At 39.8% G+C, this 26,268-nt stretch overlaps 1 protein-coding gene across 4 annotated transcripts in view; it reads left to right on the plus strand.

The window, feature by feature from the left end:
* The first annotated feature begins 752 nt into the window (after window positions 1–752).
* DNTT (DNA nucleotidylexotransferase) overlaps window positions 753–26,268 on the plus strand; it is a 225,084-nt gene continuing 199,568 nt past the window's right edge. Inside the window, exons 1-4 of one of the 4 annotated variants that reach the window (XM_058187436.1) lie at window positions 753–955; window positions 19,013–19,188; window positions 20,508–20,519; window positions 22,133–22,150. In XM_058187436.1, coding sequence (XP_058043419.1) covers window positions 753–955; window positions 19,013–19,188; window positions 20,508–20,519; window positions 22,133–22,150 — 409 coding nt within the window. Of the gene's footprint in view, window positions 956–19,012; window positions 19,204–20,507; window positions 20,520–22,132; window positions 22,151–26,268 lie in introns of all 4 variants that reach the window. The other 3 variants (XM_058187434.1, XM_058187435.1, XM_058187433.1) reach the window with 3 other exon arrangements.

The raw sequence follows: 26,268 nt of genomic DNA on the forward strand, positions 1-26,268 counted from the left end.
TTTGACTCTGACCAATGATATGACATGTAATGAAAGGTCAGGAAGGAAAAGTTTGCAAAACTCTGCATTAATCTAATTAGATCAAGAGAATTACCTCAGTCATTTGGAAGAGAACTATATATTTCATCCCGTTGTTGATATTCCCCTTGAAAGAGATTTCTTTATGAGATTAGGTGAGCAAGACTTGAGGTCTATCACTGATAAACCCAGCTTCTGCCAACCTAGCAGTTCGAAAGCATGTAAAAAATGCAAGTAGAAAAATAGGGACCACCTTTGGTGGGAAGGTAACAGCGTTCTGTGCGCCTTTGGCATTGAGTCATGCCGGCCACATGACCACGGAGACGTCTTCGGACAGCACTAGCTCTTCAGCTTTGAAATGGAGATGAGCACCACTCCCTAGAGTCGGGAACGACTAGCACATATGTGCGAGGGGAACTGTTACCTTTACCTTTATAGATATAAAGGTATATATGCATTTACAGTATGTGTATATATGTGTGTGTAATTCCGTCTTTTCTGATTTTCTAGAAAGTACTCGCAGTTGTCTGATTCAGGAGCACTCTGAAAAGTGATAAATAGGTTTACAGTATAAAACTTTCTTTTTGTGACTTCAGGGGGGGGAAGAGAGCAAGTGATATCACTGTATGGTAACTTCAAAAGCAGGCTGTTGGTTGGCCAGACCGATTGACTGCAAGCTTTATTTTTTCCTGAGTGAAGTCTAGGTTTCAACAAAGGAAAGTAGATGTTGTGTCATGAATAAGATCAAAACTACCGTCTTCAGTCCCATGAGGAAAAGGCAGAAAAGAATGCAAATTGCAGTTCCTCTGAGCAGCTACAAAATAGAATTTAGGGACATCATCATTTTCATTGTGGAGAGGAAAATGGGAATGACCAGGAGAACCTTCCTGATGGATCTAGCAAGAAGAAAAGGCTTCCGAGTAGAAAATGAATTCAGGTACAAAAACAATTAATAGCTCTTAGTATGGAGAGTTGGGTTGAAAAAGTGTTTACTGCAAGTCTATGCATATTAGTAGAGTCCAACAGGTTTGAACAGTCTGAACACTAAAAGCAGAGATACCCCTTGGAAACTTTGAGAGATGCCCCAGAGCTTCTCCAAAACATGACTCAGTCTAATAATCTTTAATGTGATAGGATGGAAAAAATATTAAATAATCATATGGTCTGAAGCTCATTTACTTCTATTGGTGTCTATTAAATGTCATGCCAAGTTCATTTTCTTTTGCTGCGAGTTTCCCCCAACATGATTTGGGACTCAAGGGTTGCCCTCAGCTCCTACAGGTGTGAGCATCTTGAGTGTACAAAGTACCAGAAAGCGTATATAGGTATTTTTCTGAAGATCTTTTAGTAATTTTATAATTTCCCACATTTGAAAAAGTGCTAGCAAAATAACAAAGCATCAAGCTTTAATATGAAATATTAATGTATCTTTAGAATTAGTAGCTTGTTGAGCAACATTTACGTTTAGCTTCACATAGGGCTATATCAATAGTTATAAATATACAACTGCATTTAGCAGTATAGGTACTCCTCGACTTATGACCACAATTGAGCTTGAAAGTTTTGTTGCTAAGTGAGACATTTGTTAAGTGAGTTTTGCCCCATTTTATGACCTTTCTTGCCACTGTTGTTAAATAAATCACTGCAGGTGTTAAGTTAGTCACAAGGTTGTTGAGTGAATCTGGCTTCCCCATTGACTTTCCTTTACTTCCTTGCCCCATTGATCACCTTGCTGCAAAAGGTGGATCACATGACCCTGGAACACTGCATCCGTCATAAATATGAGTCAGTTGCCAAGCATTCTAATTTTGATCGCATGACCATGGGGATGTTGCAACGGTTGTAAGTGTGAAAAATGGTCATAAGTCCCCTTTTTCAGTGCTGTTGTAGCTTTGATTGAATGAATCAAATGAACTGTTGTAAGTTGAGGACTATCTGTATGACTATGGTAAATATTTAAACATTCAGAATGAGGTCCTCTTTGTTAAATAATTAATTCTGCGTATAGGGTTAAGTTTAAGCGTATTGTACTATATGGCAATTATGGAATGGGATTTTAGTCTTGTGTATAATGATATTTCTGTGCATTTTGCAGTACTCTGATTTCCATGCCCTATTTCAGAGTAACGTGGGTGTTCTATAGTAAATAAGGGTTTCTCCAAGTGAGCCATCCTTATACAAAAGATCTTTATATGTAATCATTTCCTGATTCTGTTCTATATTTATATTCTCTATTGTATGTCTTGGACTTGCCCATATAGGAACCTTATAATTTAGTTTGTAAGAATATTTTTTCCAAACACGCAGAAGAGCAATTCTTAACACATGATTTTTAAAGGCCTTATCCATGAGCCATCCTTATTAGTTCAATAGAGAAGGCATGTGAAGGACCTAGATATATTATGGTACCACCTCAGCAGATTTTTAATAGGTGTTATTTAGGAGGGAAAATGTGATTGGGAATCCTACTCTGAAGGAATCAGGGTGCTTTCCTACAATTGTAGCTGCAATCTAGGCCAATTTCCAAAGACAAGAGCGGACCTTCGCCCCTCCTCTTTTCTTAGGAGTGTGCATTAACAGCTGGGAGCGTAAGACTGTGGCTAGGTATGTATGTTTCAAGAGAGGGAAGGTTTGAAATTTTGGGACAATTTTGGAGAAGGCAGGAGAAGGCTCATTCAATGGATAAGAAATGTATTAATCCTGCAGAGTCTAATGCACCAGTTTAGGTGAAGACTTTCTCAACTCAAATGCAACTCCTGATGAGTACTGTCAGCCCAACTAGATTGGTCTGACCAGGAAATCAGCTCCATGGGAGGGCTAAAACTACATTTATTGTTATTGCTGTTGTTGTTGTTAGTTGCGAAGTACTGTCCGACCCATCGTGACCCCATGGAAAACTTTCCTCCAGGCCTTCCTGTCCTCTACCATCCCCTGGAGATCATCTAAGCTCATGCCGACTGCTTCAGTGACTCCCTTCAGCCACCTCATTCTCTGCCGTCCCTTTCTTCTTTTGCCCTCAATCGTTCCCAGCATTAGGCTCTTCTTCAGTGAGTCCTTCCTTCTCATTACGTAGCCAAAAGATTTCAGTTTCATCTTCAGGATCTGGCCTTCTAAAGAGCAGTCAGGGCTGATCTCCTCTAGGACTGACCGGTTTGATTGCCTTGCAGTCCAAGGGTCTCGCAGGAGTCTTCTCCAGCACCAGAGTTAAAGGCCTCAATTCTTTGGTGCTCAGCCTTCCAACTTTCACAACCATACATTGCAACTTTTATTGACATTTGGCTATAATGAGGTAAACTTGCAAGTCTGATTCTGCTGTACCTCTTACCTATTTTTATAAGGAGATCTCTGCTGATCCACTTCTGAACATTATCCACACATTCTGTACTTTAAAAAGCTTTAGTCCCTTTTGATTAGGCTATGGAGGCTGAGAATCTATACCAAAGCCATCTCCCTTATTCTCAAAAACTATGTCATTTTCTTGGTCACAACATGAAAATAGGTTGCTATTTCTTTTCTCCAGGATGTGGTTTGCAATTTCCCAGTCTACCCTACGACCCGGAGATTTCCTAAATAATAACCTTGGGTTAACCCTGCTTGGGTTATTTAGGTTCAGTTAAGATTAGCAAGAAGCTACCACTTAAAAAGAGACCAATATAAAACCATGTCACTGAAAATCAGCAATAAACCGGTGAAGTTTGGTGTTATTTTGAAGGGAGAGGTTTTTTGGGTGCCACAAATATGGAGTGAGAGGAGTTGAATGTGGTCCTATTGCTGAAGCCAAATGAGTAAATGCTTTACTTCTACACAATATCAACACTTTATGTGTAATTTTTACTTAAGATCAATTATGAAGAGATACAACGGGATGTTTCTCTGCTGAACATTTAGTCAAAACTCATTTTCTTTTCATTTGAAAGCATGGCTTTGAATCTTTTCTAGTTGTGGATGTTGTTTTTGAAACAACTTTCTCCAGCTTGAAGCTCTCCAGAGTTCTGGGACAATAACTCCTAAAATTTTGAGGAGTTGGTTTAGAATTCTTGAAAGTATATTCCCTTTCATCTGAAGGTAACAGCTTGAAGAAAAGCACTCTAGAGTAATATTTGAAAGTGGTTATCATATACTACTTAAATGCTATTTTTTTCAGAATGAGTGGAGTCACCACATTCAGACTTCTTCATAGGATTTGTTCTTCAGGGTCTCTGCAAGTTTTTTTTGCCTTCATCAGTATATATTTCTTAGTTGTCACTATGTTAAATCTGAATATTTAGAAACTGCTACTAGTTTGGAAAGAAATCTGCTACTCTAGCCAACAGAAGGATTCTTGAAGGGTCCTCGGTGAGCTTGCTTGTTTATTTGCATGCGTTTCATTACCCAAACTAGGTAACATCATCAGTGCTAGTAGGATGGGGGCTCTCAATTAATATTCTAGTAGTTGCCCTATCGGTGTTGGTGGAAATGGTCTTGGAGGTCCTTTGGTTGGGCTGTTTACTGTTAGCTTGTTTGGCAGTTCCTTAATTGGGGCGTTGTTCACTTCTTGATTGTTGGTCTAATATTAATCTTGGAGTTAATCTATGATCATCTGGGTATTGATTGCTGGTGGGGAGATGTTTTCGTCTTTTTGCTTCCTTTCTGTTTTGCTTGTTCTGCACAATATGTAGAAAGCATTTATGTGTCTATTGATGGCTAATTTGCCAAGTTTCTAGAAATTATTTGGCATTTTTAGACTTGGTTTGATCTAGGATGGTCACAATGGTCACAATTTCCCAGTTGCTAAATCTGGTTAAGTCTGTCCATAAGTTGTGAAATTAAAGAGATTTCATCATGTCTTCTGGGTGTTAATTGATGTTCATGGATGCGTCCTGCCAGACTTCTGCCCATTTCTCCTATGCAGTTGCTGTTGCAGTCATTACATTGTAGATGCCTCTTGATTTTTCTTCTTCTGTGGCTCCTGAATCTTCTGGTTTTTTTAAAGGATGTTTTGAAGGGCTTTAGTTGGCTTGGGTGCTGTGCTGATTCCATCTGGTTGTAATAGTCTGTTGGTGGTTTCTGAGATATTTTTGATATATGTTTTGGAAAGAAGGTTTCTTTCCAAAGCTATAGCATGATATCTAGATCAGAAGTGTAATGTATCGATGGGGACAAGGTTATAGCCCTCTGATCCACATTGGATTTCACATTTTTTAAAATGGTGATCCATGCAATGATCTCTATCCCTGAACTTGAGCTAACCTAAATGGCCAAATGTAGAAAATTGTAATAGCAGATGTTAAAGGAAAACAATATAACAGTGCATGATATGTTGTTCCTGTAAATAAACCTTCTTAATTTGGAGAATCTCATTAGCAAAGTGTTGAAAGAACACTCAGGCATCTTAATATAGCAGTAGTGCTGAATGTTATAGCCACAATTAAATTAACTTTGCTCCTGGCCATCTTACACAAGGAAGGTTTCTATCAGCTGCCTTTTTCTATTACATGAACATTATATCTGTTACATATGTCGAAGCACATCAGTTACACTGATGCAAAATCGGAGGACAAATCTATCTTGAATAAACATATGTATTGTTACTTAGGGAGTTGATACTGGAGATTATAAACATTGTGTCTGGAACATATGGAGCCCTCTGGCCCTTCAGTCTCTAAGGCCTGCCTGCCATCTCACCAGTCATTAAGTGCAATTGGTGCAATTGCTCATGTTTTCTGCTATATGGAGAAATTGACTAAATGGAAGAGTTTTGGGGAGGAAGGAAGGGGAACCAGTCTTTTCCAATGATATATTTCAAGGGGTCTATGATAATGCCTCTGGTGGCTCAGACTGCTAAGACAGTCTGTTATTAACACAGCTGCTTGCAATTACTGCAGGTTCAAGTCCCACCAGGCCCAAGGTTGACTCAGCCTTCCATCCTTTATAAGGTAGGTAAAATGAGGACCCAGATTGTTGGGGGCAATAAGTTGACTTTGTATATAATATACAAATGGATGAAGACTATTGCTTAACATAGTGTAAGCTGCCCTAAGTCTTCGGAGAAGGGCGGGATATAAATATAAATTTATATAAAATATAATATATATATTTTTATAAAATATAAAAAAAAATGCACTGCAGCCAACTCGCCATGGCCAACTCACTACAATCAACTCACCACAGCCAACTTACTATGGCTAAATTGCCATGGGACAATTTGCCGCAGCCAGCTTGGTTCAGGACAACTCACTGCAAGACAAGAGTTATACTGATATCAAAGAAATGGCAGAATAGAAAGGATGCAAAAGAAGAGACAAAATGAAATCTGAATGTCAAAAATTAAAACAAATTTTTATTTATTTTAAATAATTTAACTGGATTGATAAATTGTCCTGCAACAAGTTGTCCCACAGTGAGTTGCTCACGGTGAGTTGGCCATGGAGAGGTGGCCATGGTGAGTTGGCTGCGGCGAGTTGACCAAGGAGAGTTGACTGTGGTGAGTTGTCCCACAATGAATTGCCAATGGCAAGTTGACCATGGAGAGTTGGCCGCAGCCTGTTAGCTATGGAGAGTTGGCCGCAGCATGTTAGCTATGGAGAGTTGGCCATGATAAGTTGGCCATGGTGAGATGGCCACAGCGAGTTGCCTGTGACAAGTTGTCCCAAACCATGTTTGGAGGTATTATGAAGGCACTGCAGTCCATGAAAAACGTAAGATTTTAGAGACGACTTCCGGTATCCAGCGGCAACGGACGTCTGGAAGGCTTCTCCTGCCTCCAGCGCCCGAATCCGGCCGCCGCCGAGGCCCTCAGGGGCCAGGTGTTCCGAAAAGGACACCTGCCGCACGGACGGCTCGCCAGGGGTCTCCCAGCCGACATACAGGACTGTGGGGACCGATGCTGGCGCGTCCTAGGCTCGGCGGGGTTCGGAGGCCACAGGCCGCGGCCATTATTTTGGTCGTCGCCTGGGCCGCTGTGCCCGGTGACACCGGGGCATTGGATTTATAACTGCAGCAGCCTGGTGGTGAACAGGGAACGGAGAAGAATTGAGGAGGAGAAGGGAAGGGAATATCGGTAAACGTGAGTGGACTGCTCCGGAGTGCGGGGGGGTTTTTTCTCCCCTGCGGTTGGAAGGAGCACGAGTTATTCTGGAGAGAGGAGAACTTAAAATAAGAAGATTACGGTTTTGTGGAGCTCTGGAGAAGAGGTGATGGAGAAATTTAGGAGGGAAGGTTTGAGGCCCCTCCTTCTGGGGAACAGTGGTGGCGTCCAGCTTCCGCCTTCACTATGAGAATTTTGATGACATCACTTCCCTTGACTTCCTGGTTGACTAACTGTACTCTGGACTCGTTGCTCCTGTGAGTGCCCCTGGTGGATCCGGAGGAAATTACAAGGATACTGTGCCTGCCTGAGGATTTTGTATTTTTTTCCTTAATGGCAAAGGTCAGAGACCAACTGCTGGAGAGATGGAGAGAATTTTGGAAAAGTTATCTAATATGGACAAGAAATTGGATGAAATAAGAGCAGAAATTGTGACTATCCAAAAGGATTTAAAGGATACTCAACAAGTTTCAGCAGAAAACAAGCAGAAAGTGGAAGGTTTGGAGGGTGAGATGCGGGCAGTGCAGAAAAGAGAGGAGACGACAGGCAATGCTGTGCTTGGACTACAGATGGATAAAATGTCTTATTTCCTTAGGTTTCAAAATTTGGAAGAAGTGGACCAAGAAGACTTGAGAGATGTTGTGACTAAATTGTTGGGAGAATTTCTTGGGAGAGGTGTTGATTTCATGAATTGGGATGTGGATCGAGTTTATAGAGTTAATTCGCAATATGCACGCATACGCATGCAGTTCCCAGAGAGGTTCATGTCAAATTTGTGAGAAGAGGCGAGATGAAATTCTTAGAAAACATAGGAGTGGGGCACTGATTTACAGGGGCAGGGAGATAGCCATTCTGAGGCAGATTCCCAGACAGGTGCGTGAAAAAGAAAGAAATATTATTTTTGTCAAGCAAATTGTACCAGAAGGAGTGGGCTTCAGATGGCTGATGCCAGAGGATTGATGATTTTCCGGGAGGGCATTACGAAAAAATCAGTACAATTGCGGAGGCTACGGCCTATGTGGAGGAACACAAAGCCTTCCTGGAATCAGATGACCCAGGAATTGAAGAAGGGGAGGTTATAGATCATGGGGCTGAAGCGGCTGCCGCTGTTGCGGCCCTGGAGTTGGGTCAGGCTGAACCCAGAGTTCTGAGATCCAAAACTAGGAAGTGATAAAGATATTTGGGATTGTGTTGGTTTTCCTTATTCTCTTTTGTACGATATTCTGTTTATTCTTGACTCTTCTTTATTACGTATTTAAAATTTGCAAACTTAGCTACTTCGTGTCACCTGCTTGCCTTATGGCTGTTGTATGTGTTAAAAAATTTGAGTAAAATTCTTATTTTAGATAAGAAAAATGAAAATTTACCATACCTGATATGTATTTGTATAAACCTTTTTTGACTAATAAAAACTTTTTGAATAAAAAAAAAAAAAAAAACGTAAGATTTTCCAAACCTGATCTAAGAAAAATGTTTCTGATAAACTTTAGATATTTTAGCTCCCTTCCTTCTAGGAGGGACAAATGACCACAATGCTGTCCATATTCCCCTCAAGCAATGTCTCCATATCACCGTTCTTCCCCCGTGTCTCCTGGGGACTGTAATTCTGTTTGTAAAGGAATGCAACTTCTATTTCCAAATGTTTGCCTGCCTTTGCCTGCTGCTGCTGAGTTAACATTTTGTAATTCATTTTCCAATACTGCGTTGCTAGTCTCTATACAGGGTAATCCTCGACTTACAACTATTCATTTAACAACCATTCAAAGTTACAATGGCAGTGGAAAAAAGGGACTTGCAACTGGTACTTCACTTACAACTGTTGCAGATCCCCACAGTCACAAGATCAGAATTTGTGGGCTTGGCAACTGGCATGTATTTAATATGGTGGCAATGTCCTGGCGTCATATAATCACCATTTGGACATGCCCAGATGGCTTCTGACAAGCAAAGTCAATGGAGGAAGCCTGATTCACTTAACATTTGCAGTGATTTGCTTAACAGGTGTGGTAAAAAGGTCATAAAATCGGACATGATTCACTCAAGAATCACTTCGCTTAATAATGGAAATTTTGCTCCCAGTAATAGTTGTAAGAATTAGAACAAAGAATCAGAACACAAAATACAAGCTAAGTGGACATGACCTTGTAGATGACCTTCACTCTGTCAAGGACCTTGGAGTACTCATTTCAAATGATCTAAGTGCCAAAGCCTACTGTAACAACATTGCCAAAAAGACATTAAGGGTTATAAACTTAATCTTGCGTAGCTTCTTCTCTGGTAATATTACACTATTAACTAGAGCATACAAAACATTTGCTAGACCAATTCTCGAATACAGCTCATCTGTCTGGAACCCGCACTGCATATCGGACATTAAAACAATTGAGCACCTCCAGAAATATTTCACAAGAAGAGTTCTCCACTCCTCTGAATACAACAAAATACCTTATGCCACCAGACTTGAAATTCTGGGTTTAGAAAATTTAGAACTATGCTGCCTTCGGTATGACCTGAGCATAGCTCATAAAATCATCTGCTACAATGTTCTACTGTCAATGACTACTTCAACTTCAACCACAACAATACACAAGCACACAATAGATACAAATTTAAAGTGAACCGTTCCAAACTTGATTGCAGAAAATATGACTTCAGTAACAGAGTTGTTAATGCCTGGAATGCATACCAGACTCTCATCCCCAAATCCCCAAAACTTTAACCTAAGGCTGTCTACTGTTGACCTCACCCCATTCCTAAGAGGTCTGTAAGGGGTGTGCATAAGAGCACCAGCGTGCCTACCGTTCCTATCCTAATGTTCCTTTAATTGTATTCACTTTATGTATTCAATTCATGTTTATATTTATTTGTATTATCTAATATGAACTCGACAAAATAAATAAATAAAATAAAATAAAAATAAGTCAAGGACTACCTATAATTGGGTGAGATTGTTGTTTTAAATGGTTATTTTTTTTAATTAAAAGATGACATTGCTTTTTTAATAGTTGCTTTTATTTCTTTTCATTCTTCTTTAATATGTTAACTATACAGCCCACTTTTCCTCTTCCAAGACTTTAAATCATGTAAACAATCTTACGACATTCCTCTTATTAATTTGAGTGAAAGGTCCTTCTCTCAAAATAACCCCGAAGAATTGCATATTTCACCAGAAATAGACACCAATTTTAAAATCAACCAGTCATGGCAACAAGTCAACAAAAATAACCAGCTGCCAATGAGGATTGAAAACAACATTGGTAAACATTTGAACTTGGTATTAAAATGTTTTGGCCTCTCCTACATCTGCAGTTCCTTCTCAAATGTTTATCAACCACTGATGGTAAAGACAGGGGTCAGGAAGAAGAAATCTGAGGTGGCAGAGAAGTGTATTCTCAGGGAAGAACAAGGTGTTTGTGTGTGCGTGTATGTGTGTATGTATGTGTGTATGTTTGTGTGTGTGTGAGAGAGAGAGAGAGAGAGAAGAAAAAAACCCCAGATGTGCAGAAATGACTATGGATTAAAATTCAGAATTTTGACGTCACTTCCAGATTGCCATCATCTTTATTCTCAAACCTCAACATCTGCTTGAAAGCAATCCACGATTGTCTTACTTTCTGCTGTCTTGAAAACAAGGGGCATTCTCTAGCAACAAAAATCTTCCCACCCCTCCCAATCCATAGAAAACAATGAGGGGGGAGAGAAGGACAGAGAATCACCTAGTACCCTGATTTGTCTGGTGCTGAAGAGACTGAGAAAATGAATGAAATATTTGTCGAATTCACCCCTGCTCAATTTGTCTGGGACATGGAGGCAAAGCTGCCAAACCTAAAGCTAACATGCCCCTTAAAGGATCCGAAGTTCAGAAGTTACAAAGAGGCTGAAGAAAGATATTTTTCAATGGGGGAAAATAGAGGCGCAACTTCTCAAATTCAACAAGCTGAACCAACCAAACAATAGCACTGGAAATAAATCACTGCTCTAAGACAGTTAACACTGTGGCTGCTTTTGAACACGTGTACCATCTTCTGGTGGAAATGCTGCAGAAACTAAATGAACGAATGAATGAATGTTGAGAGGAACAAATCCATTTCGAACATTTTGTAATCCACAGCTTAAATTTATTTTTTATTTTATTTATTTTATAATTTAATTTCTATACCGCCCTTCTCCCGAAGGACTCAGGGCGGTTTACAGCCATATTAAAACACAAAATACAAATAACAATTTAAAACAGAATTAAAAACAAATATTTAGTAGGCCGAATCAATTAAAATGGTCCTAGACTGACATAAAACCCATAAAATATCTTGATAGAAGCTGTATCTCCATTTCCCAACCTGTGTGCTTATTACTTTAGTTTTGGTGCCCTTCACATGTGGCGCTGGGCCAATTCAGGATTTGCACGTACTGCTGAATTCCCAAACTACCTGCCTTAAATCCCTGTCATCCCTTTCAGTGGGATTTTATAAGCAAGAGGAGGGATGTCTTAATATCTAAACAGTAATAAGTAATAATAAGTAAATAAATGAAGTAATAAGTACATTAAATAAAGTAATAAGCCCTTATACTATTTTGGGCAAAATGTCCAGGCAATCACATAATATTTCCAGAAAGCATTGGGGACTATTTTTTCAATTTTTGCCTGGGCCTAACCCAAAAATAAATATGGTCACAAAAGTACCTTCACTAGTACCCATCAGGGTGTCTGTTCCATTTTTTCAAAAATACTTATTAAATGGTCAATGGCCAGCTGGCATTTGCAGCTGCCGGTGTCGGAAAGACAAAAATCAGTCAGGAGCGCAAAAATCTTCTTCAGGCTGGTGAGTTCATGGGCACATCTATGTGCTCTTAATCCCTAACCCTATTCTTGGTGAAAGTATAAATTGCCATGGTCTTCTTGCAAGATACGTTTAGATTCAGGGGTGGGCTGCTGGGGGTTCGCAGGGGTTTGGGAGAACCTCTAGCTAAGATTCTGTGCAATTTGGAGAACCCCCAAATCCCACTCCTGGTTGGCCCTGCCTGCCTTGCCTCATCCCTCTCAAGAGTCCCCACACGGCCCGTTTTGGATACAGATAAGTGCGTGGAGGCTCAGGAAGGGTGAAAAATGGGCCTACCGGAAGCTTGGAAAGGCCGGAAATGGGCCTGTCTCCGGCCTCCAGAAGGCCTCTGGAACCTGGGGAGGCCATTTTCTCCCTCCCGGAGGCTTGAGGAAAGCCTCCGGAGCCTGGGGAGGGCAAAAACACCCCCCTGCCATGGTGCAGGAGGCCGACTTGGCCACGCCCACTTGGCCATGCCCTGATGCATGAAGCAACCAGACAGAGAACCCCTTGCTAAATTTTTTGAATCCCACCCCTGTTTAGATTCCTCTAAATGAGATGGACCCCACCCAGGCTTTTGACCCCCCATTCAATCCCATGTAACATTTCGAAGTCAGCTAGACATAGCTTCCTAGCTGGACAAAGGAAAAGCAACCAACCTCTTTTCTTTTTGAAGAGTCCCTGATAGCAAATTGATAACTTCAGCCAGAGCAAATGTGAAGAAGAAAAGAGGACTTGACAATTTTTGTTTTTGTTTTTGTTTTATCCAGCACTGGAAGGTGTCCCTTGTTTTACTGGAAACTGTTTTGAATTCTCTTCAGCCAGGACAATTTAACTGTCAATCTATTTTTTTTAAAAAAAATGTCAACAATATCTGTAGAAATTCTACATTTCTTACATATATTTTTTTTGGACCAAGGATACAACGCAGCTGTAAAATAACAGAAGAAACTAGGGCATGCTGGCTGAGCTACTGTTGTGAGTGCAGAAATGGCAGAGTTCCCAGAACTTCAGCTATGTACAAATACATTAAATATGCACATTTTATATAAAGGAATATAAACCACAGGAAGCAGAAGTTAAACAACTCTAACTGAATTTTTTTGTTGTTGTTTGAGACAACAAAGCAGAGCACATCAGTTTAATTAAAGGGGAAGGTAACACAGTGTTGATTTGAAAAATGATGTGTAACCAGTTTGATCATTAAGATACTAGACTACAGTCCTATCTTCGTTTGCTGGAAAGAAGTCTAATTGAGCTCAGTGGGATTTACTTCTGAGCAAGCATGCATAGGATTATGCTTCTCTGCTGAAATCTTTTTTATTTTGACCTTCCTCAACCTGGGGCCCATCAGTTGGGCACTGGCTAGAAATTTGCAAGCAGAAATCTCAGCATATCTAGATACCAGTTGGGGGAAAGATATTCTTAGAACTGGACACCATTTCAGGTCCATATCAAAAATGTGATATGGAATACACAGGAATTCTTATGTGGCTGTTTTTAGCTCTTTAAATTGGCAGCTCTTTAAATTTCCCCAGGATCTTATGACTGCCCTCCCCAGCTTCAGTGTGATCCGTAGAAAAGCACATCTCAGAGCATTTTTTTTTACTTCGAATCTGAAGTACTACACAGCCCTTTTGGTTCAGTTTCATTTTCCCAGAATAAATCCCACTGAATTGAATGAGAACTTTCTTTTGAACAGATACCCGTAGCATTGACTGGCTACCACTCAGGACAGCTTATATCAAACTTTTCCAGTTTAAAAGAGTGCTCAGAATGATTTAAAATGTGTAAAAGAGGACAAATACAATATATTGCATTGCCATAGTACAATACTATATTGTCAGGGATATAAATGTGCTTATATACTGTAGTATATTTATATATATAGTATGACAGTCTAAAGCTCTTCTAATTCTCCCTTCCAGGATGTTGGACCAGACAATAATAAAAAAGGGGTTAAACATAAACCCAATCTCTATCATTTTTGTTAACAGCTGGTGGGACTGATATGAAAGTAGAATTCTGGATTAGCTTTCAAAGCTCTTGCTGACATACCCTAAAGATATTCAAGTCTAGCGAGTTGCATAAAGTACAGGGTTCTCAGGACACAAAGAAAACAACACGAGAGCCAAAAAGTTTAGCCAGAAACTCCATTTAAAAAATGGAAAAGGGGATGAGCACTGAAGCATCCTTCTTTTTGACTGAGATATTATTTTCAGTGATCAGGGCTAGCAAGCCTGGGTAACGTCATGATATCATGCAAAAGGGCAGATTAATTTCAAGAGATGTGTCCCAAAGGTTTATTTTTCCCCAAGAGGTGAGAGGACCTTTCTGGTTTTTCTTTGAAGATGTTTCGCTTCTCAATCAAGAAGCTTCTTCAGCTCTGACTGGATGGTGTGGAATGGAAGGATTTATTAATGTCTTCCCCATCATTATTTTTTATTTATTTTATTTGTCAAACACAACAGTATATATATATAAGTATAAGCATGAAATAATCATGCGAATTGGATATAATCAAGGGAACATTAGGACAGGAACGATAGGCACGCTGGTGCTCTTATGCATGCCCCTTACAGACCGCTTAGGAATGGGGTGAGGTCAACAGTAGATAGTCTTTGGTCATCCAGTCAGAGCTGAAGAAGCTTCTTGGATGAGCAGCAAAATGTCTTCAAAGAAAAACCAGAAAGTTTTTCTTGCCTCTTGAAAAAAAAGCACCTTTGGGACAATCATGACCTCGATGACTGAGAATCTCCACAGACTATAAGAGCTGTGGTTCTGAAGTGTGTCAGAAATTTTTAAATTTTTGCAATTTAAGGTCATGGGTCTCCACAGGTCCGAGTGGGGGAAATGATGAAATGTGCTGTGATTTGATTGTTCCAATCAAATGCCACACTTCATGCTCATGCTTCTCATTATTGGGATGCAAGCGTGGAAGGAATTATGATGTCACTGCTTCTGTTATGTTTTCTCTTATCATGGCAAGCTGTGAAGCTACATTTAAAATGCATTAAATCTATCCAAAGACTTGGATATCTCTTATTTCATTTCCTGCCCCAAATCAACAGATAATCATATTTCTGATGTTCAGTAATTTGCTGCTTTATTGCCTGTGGGAACCTGAAGAAAGAAAGAAAAAAAGGCTTGATGAAATATGCAGGAACTGATACCTAGGCAAAAGGGGCTGAAACATTGCTTTAAGTCCAGAGCTATGAAATAACATTTGGAAGCAGCTCAGACAGAAACTGCCCTAATTCACTGAAGTGTAAGGTTGGAGGAGGTACAGCACAATAAAAGTGCAAGATTGTGTTATTATAGCCAGTTGCAATAAACATTGTTTTAGTTTTCCTGTGGTATTGCTTTCCTGGTCTGGACAAGAAGCAATGGGTGGAAACTAATAAGGAAGCTAGAAGTTGGTGATTTATTTCAATGTTATTTCATTGCTCTGGACCTTTCATCATTGGCCTTCTTGGCCAGATGCTTTGGAATGATTGTTTATTGTCAACCTTCTTGAAGGTTACTTACACACTGTAAGCCGCCCTGAGTCTTCGGAGAAGGGTGGGATATAAATGTAAATAAAATAAATAAATAAAAAAATACTATACAGGTTTTCTGGAGACCCACGTTTTGGGTCTATACTACATTCTCTACCCACTTGATGGATAACATTACAACAGAAGCTAAGAGTTTTCCCTGCCTGAAACTTTCACCTGGCATTGCTATTGCCAAAATTCCTAATAAATTCTTTGGACCAAATAGCACTTTTTGTAGGAAATCTATTTCCACATTTTCCAACTTTTTCGATTTAGCCTCAAATTTATCCTACCACCAAGGGAAGTTTGGGTGAGAGTACTAAGAGCTTAAGAAGGAGGAGATTTAATTATTTTCCCCTGCCCTATTTCCCTGCTCTGTGCAGATGCTACTAACCCTGCAGCAGAAAATAAATCCAACTAACAGCTTTGAAATAATAAAGTTAAAGTAGCAATGGGGCCAAATCATTGATTCCTGGCTATTTCTTCCCTGTAATGAAATGGGCACTGCTTGCTGGCTTGGCAACAGAGAAATGAGCTCCCCTGTGTTTGGAATAAAAAGGAAATTTCAAGATAACTGATCCGAACGTGATTGTGCTATATAATTATTTTCATAATGAACAAGGACAATATTTTTTCCCAACATAGCACACTACCATTACCTTTCTACAGGTTAGGCTTCTTTGGTCTCAGTGACGCTGTATTTCTAACCATGTTCTAGAAACATAATTGGCACATATATAGTTGGATGGAGAGATTCAAGCTTGTGCTAAGACATTTTGATGCCAGGGATTGAGATCAAGAAGATGACAGTCTTCCTATTCCTTTTAAGAAGACAGTTGAATCACCTTTCTGTATTAGCAATGGGATGGAGTTTTCTACAACAGGCTAGTTTGAGGGTTCCAAGTGATGTTCATACTTCACTAGGATTGGTCCTGGGTGGCTGATATTTGATTGGAAAAGTGTGTGTCCTTGCTTTTCGGTGGTAGAATGTATGGATGTGATTTATGGATGGAAAGGAGCTAATCTGCAGATTCCATTCATATCCATTAAATCTAATTTTACTAATTACTATGGTGTTTTAATAAGAATTGATTTCTCAGCTGCCACTAAATTACCATATTATTTAAATTTTTTTTTTTTTTAAAAATCACTCTAAGCCAAATCCACCATTGAAACACCATATGCCTTGTGAAGATCAGTGGCAACAATTGTGCCACAGAGATAACAATAGCACTTAGACTTATATACCACTTCACGGTGCTTTTACAGCCCTCTCTAAGCAGTTTACAGAGTCAGCCTATTGCCCCCAACAATCTGGGTCTTCATTTTACTCACCTCGGAAAGATGGAAGGCTGAGTCAACCTTGAGCCTGGTGAGATTCGAACTGCCAAATTGAAGGCAGCCTGCAGTCAGTAGAAGTAGCCTGTAGTACTGCACTCTAACCACTGTGCCACCACAGAGATAGTGCCAGATTAGAAACCACAAGATCACAAGTTCTAATTCCACGTAAGGCATGAAAGGCATCTGGGTAGCTTAGGGCCAGTCCTGTTTTTAAGCCCAGTTCACTTCTCAGGGGTGTGTCATGGAGAAAATAGAAGGAGGAGGAGGAAGGAGTATTAGATATGCTTGCCACCTTGGGTTACTTATAAAAATAATACAGGTAGGACATAAACAATGAAGAGTGAAAGTCAAGGGAAGAAAACTTGACAATATTTATTCATTCCCTCCCTATCCCTTAAGAACTTTGAAAAGCCTTTATTATTGATATTTATTGGTTCCTGATTGCTTATTTATACCCTATGACTATCATTAAGTGTTGTAACTTAGAATTCTTGATGATCTTTTCTTTTATGTACACTGAGAGCATATGCACCAAGACAAATTCCTTGTGTGTCCAATCACACTTGGCCAATAAAAAATTCTATTCTATTCTATTCTATTCTATTCTATTCTATTCTATTCTATTCTATTCTATTCTATTCTATTCTATTCTTTCAATGATTGTTCTGTTTTGTATTTCTTTTGAGTATTCACATTTCTGTTCTTCACTATAACATCTGGCAGTGTTTACTAAGCCCGAGACGCTAATTAACTGTGGTGGCAAGTCACTGTTTATGTTACTGCCACTGAAAGGGGTCATTCCATCAACTAACATTCTGTGGCGTAGTATTTGGAGTGGTCTCTTCTAGAGCAGGGGTCTCCAACCTTGGCATCTTTAAGCCTGGAGGACTTTAATTCCCAGAATTCCCCAGCCAGCAAAGCTGGGAGTTGAAGTCCTCCAGGCTTAAAGTTGTCAAGGTTGGAGATGCCCGTTCTAGAGGAGTTGGCATGGTTGTTTTGAAGCTGCCTGCACTTGTGTTCTTGTACCAACCATACTTCTGCTAGAACCCCCAGTGAAGTGAAGGGATTATAGGTACACCTTTTTTAGACACATAGATACCTTTTGAAACAATTGCGCTAACTCTCTCAGAGAACGCACGTTGTGGCCTGCCCATTTCTAATGCTTTGCGTAATATGCCAAACCAGACTCTGCCATAAGGATGTCTGAGTAGTGATTTAAGAACAGTTATAATTAGCTACCTAGTCACCCAATCATTAAAGTTTCATTAAAGTCACAACTAAAATATCAGTGTAGCACAGACTGTTATGCTTACATTTAAAGATGTGCTTGCTTGCTATATACAGCACATAGTTCGAAGGGATTATTTCCTGTATGCTTAACAAATTGTTATGTACAAAGGGTTTACTTTTGAGGATTGAAGTTTAGTGGAAAATATTAGCAATGAAATGCTTAAAATATTTAGCCCAAGAGATTTTTTGGCTATGTTCCAGACACTGACCAGGCACACAATTTATTCACAAGGCAACTGGGTAATATTAAGATTCCTCATTATTATAGGGTCTAAGCATGCCATACTGCAGGCATGAAATGGCTGAGAAAAATGCAATTTATGAGGCTGTCCCAAAGGTGCTTTTTCAGGAGGCAACTGGACTTTCTTGTTTTTTCTTTGAAAACATTTTGCTTCTCTTCCAAGAAGCTTCTTCAGCTCTGACAGGATAGTGGGGAATGGAAGCTTCAGGGCTGAAGAAGCTCCTTGGATGAGAAGTGAAACGTCTTCAAAGAAAAAACAAGAAAGTCCAGTTGCCTCCTGAAAAAGCACCTTTGGGACAACCATGACCTGGATGACTAAGAATCTCTACAGACTTTTAACTTATGAGGCTGTTAATTGATACTAAGTCTGAGTTTTAGAGACTCATTACAATATGATAACATATTTGGAGTTCTTATAACATCAAATTCCATCTCCCTCCCTCTGTCCCTCTCTGGCAGTTCTCTTGTTTGGTGTTATAAAACCTTGCTAAGTGCTGCGGTGGTGCAGTTAGTTAGAATGCAGTATTGCAGGCTAATTCTGCCGACTACCAGCAGTTCAATCCTAATCAGTTTAAGGTTAATTCAGCCTTCCATCCTTCTGAGGTTGATAAAATGAGGACCCAGATCCAAGGCTATATAAGTCTAAATGCTATTGCTATTGCTTGCTCAAGAGAAAGTTTAACCTTTATGCTTGTTTTTCTAGTGATTGTGTCACCCACATTGTGGCTGAGAATAATTCCTGTTCTGAAATCCTCGGATGGCTGCATAAACACAAGATAGAGGAGAGCTCAAGATTCAGGATTCTTGATGTCAGCTGGTTGACAGCCTGCATGGAGGTGGGAAGACCAGTGGATTCTGAGAAATATCAGCTTCCTGTAAGTCAAGTGGAACAATGTGAAAGCAATGGGATGAGAAGAGCATCAAGAGCTAGAAATTGAAAGACGGGTCATGACTGATAGATGGTTAAGCTAGACATCTAAGCTGATTGCATTGATGCTAAATGACTTAAATCTCAACAATTTGCTTGTCATTGGAAATTTACAGTAAGTTTTGTCAAAATATGGCTTTAGAATGTCTTCCTTTGGGAGAAAACCTCTCCAAGAAATAGAAAATGGACTCAAAATTAATAATTACTGCTTATTATTACATAAGGTTAATTATCACACAAGACAATTGTCTTTGATACCATCGGAAATATGGGAAGTATACTTGCGAGTTGAAGAATCGCGCTCCAATGGTTGACTCCACAAGCCAGCTGCAGGCTCTTCAAATCGCTAGCCGAATTTGGCTTCAGGCGTGATGAATTAAAAAAGAGAGAAATCTTTGCTCTGATGTCTCTCTCTCAAGCCAGCTACAATCACTCCCAATCACTAGCCTAATCTGGCTTCAGGTGCGATAAACTTAATAGGGGAGGAGTCTCTGCATTAATGCCTCCGTCCTCAAGGCAATCGCAAACAGTTCAGATCGCTAGCCAATACGGCTTCAGGCGCGATAAATTCAAAACAAAAATAATTTTACGGTTGGGGTCGCCACATTGTGGGGAATTGTATTAAAGGGGTCGCAGCACTATAAAGGTTGAGAACCACTGTCTTAGGCTTTTGATTGGCCACTGGGACAAAGAAAAGGTGGGACTAAATGGACAATGGATGGATTAAAAGCAGCATTATATATACAAAAAGTCTTTACTGAATACTTTCCTTTTGTTCAATCTTTTTTCTACATAGAATAGGATGACTAAGAGACAGAGATATTACTTGCAACCTTTTTTCTAATGTGTTAAGTATCCTCAGAGAAGAACAAAATAATGTTTTAATTTTGTTGTATGCTGCCCAGAGTCACTTGCCTGTGAGGTGGGTGGCTATGATAAATAAATCTCACAAATAATGTTTCTGTTATCATTAGTTAGGACTGCCGGAGCTGTACTACAAAAATCCAGACGTATTTTTTTGTCATTGGGAAACAAATAAAGTTATAACTAGAAGCTAGCATGGGTTTGTTAAAAACAGATCATGCCAAAACAACATTAGAATAGAATAGAATAGAATTTTTATTGGCCAAGTGTGATTGGACACACAAGGAATTTGTCTTGGTGCATATGCTCTCAGTGTACATAAAAAGAAAAGATACGTTCATCAAGGTACAACATTTACAACACAAATGATGGTCAATATATCAATATAAATCATAAGGATTGCCAGCAACAAGTTACAGTCATACAGTCATAAGTGGAAAGAGATTGGTGATGGGAACTATGAGAAGATTAATAGTAGTGCAGATTCAGTAAATAGTTTGACAGTGTTGAGGGAATTATTTGTTTAGCAGAGTGATGGCCTTCGGGGAAAAACTGTTCTTGTGTCTAGTTGTTCTGGTGTGCAGTGCTCTATAGCGTTGTTTTGAGGGTAGGAGTTGAAACAGTTTATGTCCAGGATGCGAGGGATCTGTAAATATTTTCACGGCCCTCTTCTTGATTCGTGCAGTATACAGGTCCTCAATGGAAGGCAGGTTGGTAGCAATTATTTTTTCTGCAGTTCTAATTATCCTCTGAAGTCTGTGTTTTTCTTGTTGGGTTGCAGAACCGAACCAGACAGTTATAGAGGTGCAAATGACAGATTCAATAATTCCTCTGTAGAACTGAATCAGCAGCTCCTTGGGCAGTTTGAGCTTCCTGAGTTGGTGCAGAAAGAACATTCTTTGTTGTCCTTTTTTTATTTTTTTTATTTCATTCTTTGACAAAGTGACTAAATTAGTAGACCACCAAAACGCTGTGGACATTTTAAATATACTTAGACTTCAGCAAGGCATTCAACAAAGTAGACCATTACGTCTACATGGTACTACATCTACATGGAGGGAAGTAAGGAGTGGGATATCACAAGTTTAGGTAGAAGGGGAACTAATCAAATTTGCAGATGACACTAAGCTGGCAGGAACAGCTAATACCCCAGAGGACAAAAAGATCTTGATAGCCTTGAATAATAGGCCCTATCCAACAACATGAAATTTAATGTGGAGAAAAGCAAAGTTTTATATCTAGGCAGGAAAAACCAATGATACAAGTACAGATTAGGCGAAACCTGGCTCAAAAGCAGTAACTGTGAGAGGGACCTTGGAGTCCTAGTGAATGATCACCTTAAACATGAGCTAGCCGGCAGTGTGCAGCAGCAGCCAAAAAACTAATACAATCCTTGGCTGTATAAACAGAAGTCTAGAATCAAAATCACATGAAATATTACTACCACTTTATAAAGTCTTAGTAAGACCACACCCGGAATACCGCATCCAGTTTAGGTCACCACATTACAAAAAAGATGTTGTGATTTTGGAAAAAGTGCAAAGAAGAAGTGCAACTAAGATGATTAAAGGCATGGAGACAAAAACATATGAAGAACAGATGCAGGAATTGGATATGTCTAGTCTAGCGAAAAGAAGGACTAGGGGTGACAAGATAGCAGTATTCCAGTATTTAAAGGCCTGCCACAAAGAAGAGGTGGGTCAACTTATTTTCCAAAGCACTAGAAGGCAAGACGAGAAACAATGGATGGAAACTAATCAAGGAGAGAAGCAACCTGGAATTAAGGAGAAACTTCCTAACAGTGAGAACAATTAACTAGTGGAAACAGCTTGCCTTCAGAAGTTGTAGGTGCTTCATCACTGGAGGTTTTTAAGAAAAGACTGGATGGCCACCTGTCTGGATGGCATAGGGTCTCCTGCTTGAGCAAAGGGTTGGACCAGGGGTGAAATGCTCCCGGTTCGGACCGGTTTGGCTGAAATGGTAGTGATAGCGGCCAGTGGTTCAGAGAACCGTTAGCGATGGTGGTGCGAGGCTCCACCCCTCTACCTGGTCGTCATTACTTTCTGGTTTTAACCAGGAAGTATCCTGTTTTTTTACCCTCTGCGCATGCGCAGAAGGGTTTGCACATATGCAGAGGATCTAAGCGCAGAAGTTACGTGTGGCGCGTGCACTTCCAAACCTGTTGGGAAGGTAAATAGATTTCACCCCTGGGTTGGACTAGAAGACCTCCAAAGTCTCTTCCAGCTCTACTCTGATCTTGTCAACTGGATTTTGCAGGAGGTAATATTTGTAGAGATGTTGGTCTGTACAACCTGATGCAAATATAAGACTATCTGAAATTTCTTCAGGCTATTGTGTTGTATAATTCAGCACAGTATGTTTACACTCCGGATGCATTAAGGCAATTTATGAACTAATGACTGAATTTTGAATGAGTCTGAAAAATGGATCTACAGTATTCAATCCTACAGCAAGACTCCAAAATGCCCCACCAGGTGGCGCTATTGTTTAGAATGTTGCAGGAATTATATTTTTAGCCATTATTGTCACTGGATTTGTTGACGAAAAAGATTTTTAAAAAGGGTTAAAAAATATTGTAAACCTACAAAGTAGGCATAAATTAGTGACTAGATACACTGACTGGCATGGAGGCAGATACCAACTTCAAAATGAATTTTGCAACACAAGAAACAGCAAATGAACGGTGTGTTTGAAAGTACATAAATCAAGAGTAAAATATCCACCATAATTAACTAATGTGACATGTATTAACATGTCCAATCAATAGTGCTAGTACTAATATTTTGGTAGTACTACTAAGAATTATCAGTTTCTGCCAGCAGTTTTTCCTCAATTATTCTACATGCACCATTTTACTCATAAATCTAAACTAGAGGTATTATTATGATCCAGCATCTGGATTCTAGCTCTTGTCTTCATTTTTGCCCATGGGCACCAGCTCTTAATAGCTACTCCAGTTCTTTCTTTCATTTCATTTCATTTCATTTATTTGATTTTTATACCGCCCTTCTCCCGAAGGACTCAGGGCGGTGTACAGGCAAATAAAAACAAACAAAACACTATATATAAAATGTAAAATTAAAAAACTTATTATAATTTGCCTAAAAATTTAAAAATATATAAAAACTAAAACCCCGTTAAAATTAATAATAACTATAAAATCCATAAAAATTAACCCAGCCCCGCGCGAATAAAAAGATGTGTCTTCAGTTCGCGGCGAAAGGTCCGAAGGTCAGGTATTTGGCGTAAACCCGGGGGAAGTTCGTTCCAGAGTGTGGGAGCCCCCACAGAGAAGGACCTTCCCCTGGGGGCCGCCAGCCGACATTGCTTGGCGGACCGCACCCTGAGAAGTCCCTCTCTGTGAGAGCGTACGGGTCGGTGGGAGGCATATGGTAACAGTAGGCGGTCCAGTAAGTACCCAGGCCCTTAGTCTCACATCTCTCCCTTCACATGCTCTTTTTTTCTGAAAACCTTATTCTTCGGACTTATTTTCAGCTTAGGTCTCCTGGTTGTTTGTTTGTTGGTCTATCTAGTCAGAGTTAATTGCTGACCAAAGAAGGTTCAGCTCTATGACAACAATTCTCTCATCAGACAGGCTCAATCAGAATCTCTAGGGCTACATACATCTCTGAGAGTTTAGAGAATAATTCCCAAATCTTTTCCCAAACTGCCTCTAAGTTAGAAAGTTGAATGTGAGAGCACCTCACACCTCCTTTCTCTGTCCTCACCTTTGAAGCATGCTTCCCTAGCTAGTGCTCGTGTCAAGTAGAGCCCTTAGCCATACAAAGGTTATATACTTGTCTGATGTCATTAAAATATGGATTTTGAAGAGTGAAGTTACCTGCAGCTAACAGCTTGAGTTTTTATCCCCATCTCCTTCCCTTTACAATATAGTTCTTTTAAGAAATACAATAGTGTATGTATTTCAATTTTCTATAAATTGGAAAATTGAATTAATTTCTTATGTTTCATCAATGTATATGCCTGAGGTTGAATTTTTCCAATTTCTTGAAAACCATTTTCATAAAAAGGAATGACGCCAAATATGGTAGTACAATGTTTTCCCAAAAAAACCCCTTGTCTTATATTATTTTGAACCCTGAAATAAGCGCTTGGCCTTATTGCCATGCGCTCAAAAGCCCGATTGAGCTTATTATCAGGGCATGTCTTATTTTGGGGGAAACAGGGTATGTAAAAATTTGTTCAATTACCCCAACACAAATCTACAAAAGTTACAATTGATCCGATGTCATATATAACAGCATTTATGGATTATCTTTCCAGTCAATTCTCACTGACTTGCTAAAATGGATTTAAAAGAAATGCTCCCAGCAGATTTATTAACTTCAATGTCGAAATCATCCAGAGTTTTAAAAAACTTTCTGAAGAATTCATTGTAATTAACTTAAGATTTGTATATCGCCTTTAAATGAAACAGATGTATAGCATTACTGACATGCTATAACTGATGAGATCTATTGATTTAGAAAGGAATTGCTGAATAAGAGTTATTTAAACCAAGGGGGATCCTTGCTTTTTAAAAAGCCCATTCTGGTTCATCCCTCTGATATAATTGCAGTACCTCTTGCAATGAGATTTCCCCCAGTCTCTGTTTCAATGCTTCCAAGCAAATAAAATAAAATAAAAAATGTTCATCCCTTTGTTGCAAAACATTAGTCTTTTCAAGGAAAAAAAATTCAACATCCCTGATTGAATAAGCATAGGCATTTAAGAAGCTGTTACACCAAGACAAACTATATACTGTATTTTTTGGAGAATAAGATGCTCTGGACTATAAGACACACCTACTTTTTGGGGAGAGGAAAGCAAGAAAAAAAATCTGCCTTTGCGTCCCAGTATCCATCCAGTATTCATCTGGTCCGTTCACTGCTGCCCATTTGCTGTGGCCTGTTTGCCGCCACTGTAGCCCATTCGCCGCCACCTATTTGCTGCCGCTGTGGCCTGTTTGCCATGGCCCATTTGCTGTGGCCTGTTTGTCACCATTGCAGCTCATTCAGAGCGGCCCATTTGACGCGGCCCATTTGCCGTGGCCTGTTTACCGCCAGCGCGGCCTGTTTGGCACAGCCCATTTGCTGCTGCTGTGGTCTGTTCAGTGCGGCCTGTTTGGTGCGGCCTGTTTGCTGTTGCCGCTGGCTGTTTGGCACAGCCCATTCGCTGTCGCTGATCCCTGCCGCCTGGAACCAGCCAAAAATGCAATGTGTGGAGACTAAAAACGGGGTGTGCGGAGGCCGAAAATGTGACACGTGGAGGCTCAAAACAGCTGAAGGGTGGAGGCTGGCAGTTGGGCAGGGCTTTGGCAACATTTGGTGTGTAAGACGCACCACAATTTATTTATTTATTTTGAATTTATATCCCGCCCTTCTCCGAAGACTCAGGGCGGCTTACACTGTGTTAAGCAATAGTCTTCACCCATTTGTATATTATATACAAAGTCAACTTTATTGCCCCCAACAGTCTGGGTCCTCATTTTACCTACCTTATAAAGGATGGAAGGCTGAGTCAACCTTGGGCCTGGTGGGATTTGAACTGGCAGTAATTGCAAGCAGCTGTGTTAATAACAGACAGACTTAGTCTGCTGAGCCACCAGAGGCCCATTTAGCCACATTTTCACCCACTTTTAGGGGAGGGGGGAGAAAGTGCCTCTTATATTCCGAAAAATTTGGATAATTGAAGATTATATAAAGACTGGTGTTAATGCTTCAAGATCTTGACCCTATTTGGAAATATTTTAGAATAACAAAGGGCTTTTGTATGAAAAGTTGGGGACTTCCCCCAGAAAGAGATAACCCCTTTTGTAGTCCAATGGCAACACAGCTTCTGTCTGATATTAAGCAATTTTTTTGCTATGTATTGTATAAGGTACCCCAAATTAGGTAAATCCATTCACCCCACCCACTCCCCCAACCAACAAGACTGCCTACATATTAAGCGGACAGAGTAACATGGGGACATTTAAACTGGGCTCTGGAAATCCAAGAAAAGGCTGAGTGCAGGATAAATGGTATCCCTGTGGGAAAAACACAGAGTTTAGCAAAAGAAAGCTGTTTCCTTTCTTTAAAAGATGTGTTTCACATGCTCGAAATTATATAGAACAGTCCAGTTTGAAAAACACAGTAGTTCCAGAT

This window comes from Ahaetulla prasina, chromosome 6, assembly GCF_028640845.1.
Source record: "Ahaetulla prasina isolate Xishuangbanna chromosome 6, ASM2864084v1, whole genome shotgun sequence".
In the NCBI taxonomy this organism is placed as follows: Eukaryota; Metazoa; Chordata; class Lepidosauria; order Squamata; family Colubridae; genus Ahaetulla; species Ahaetulla prasina.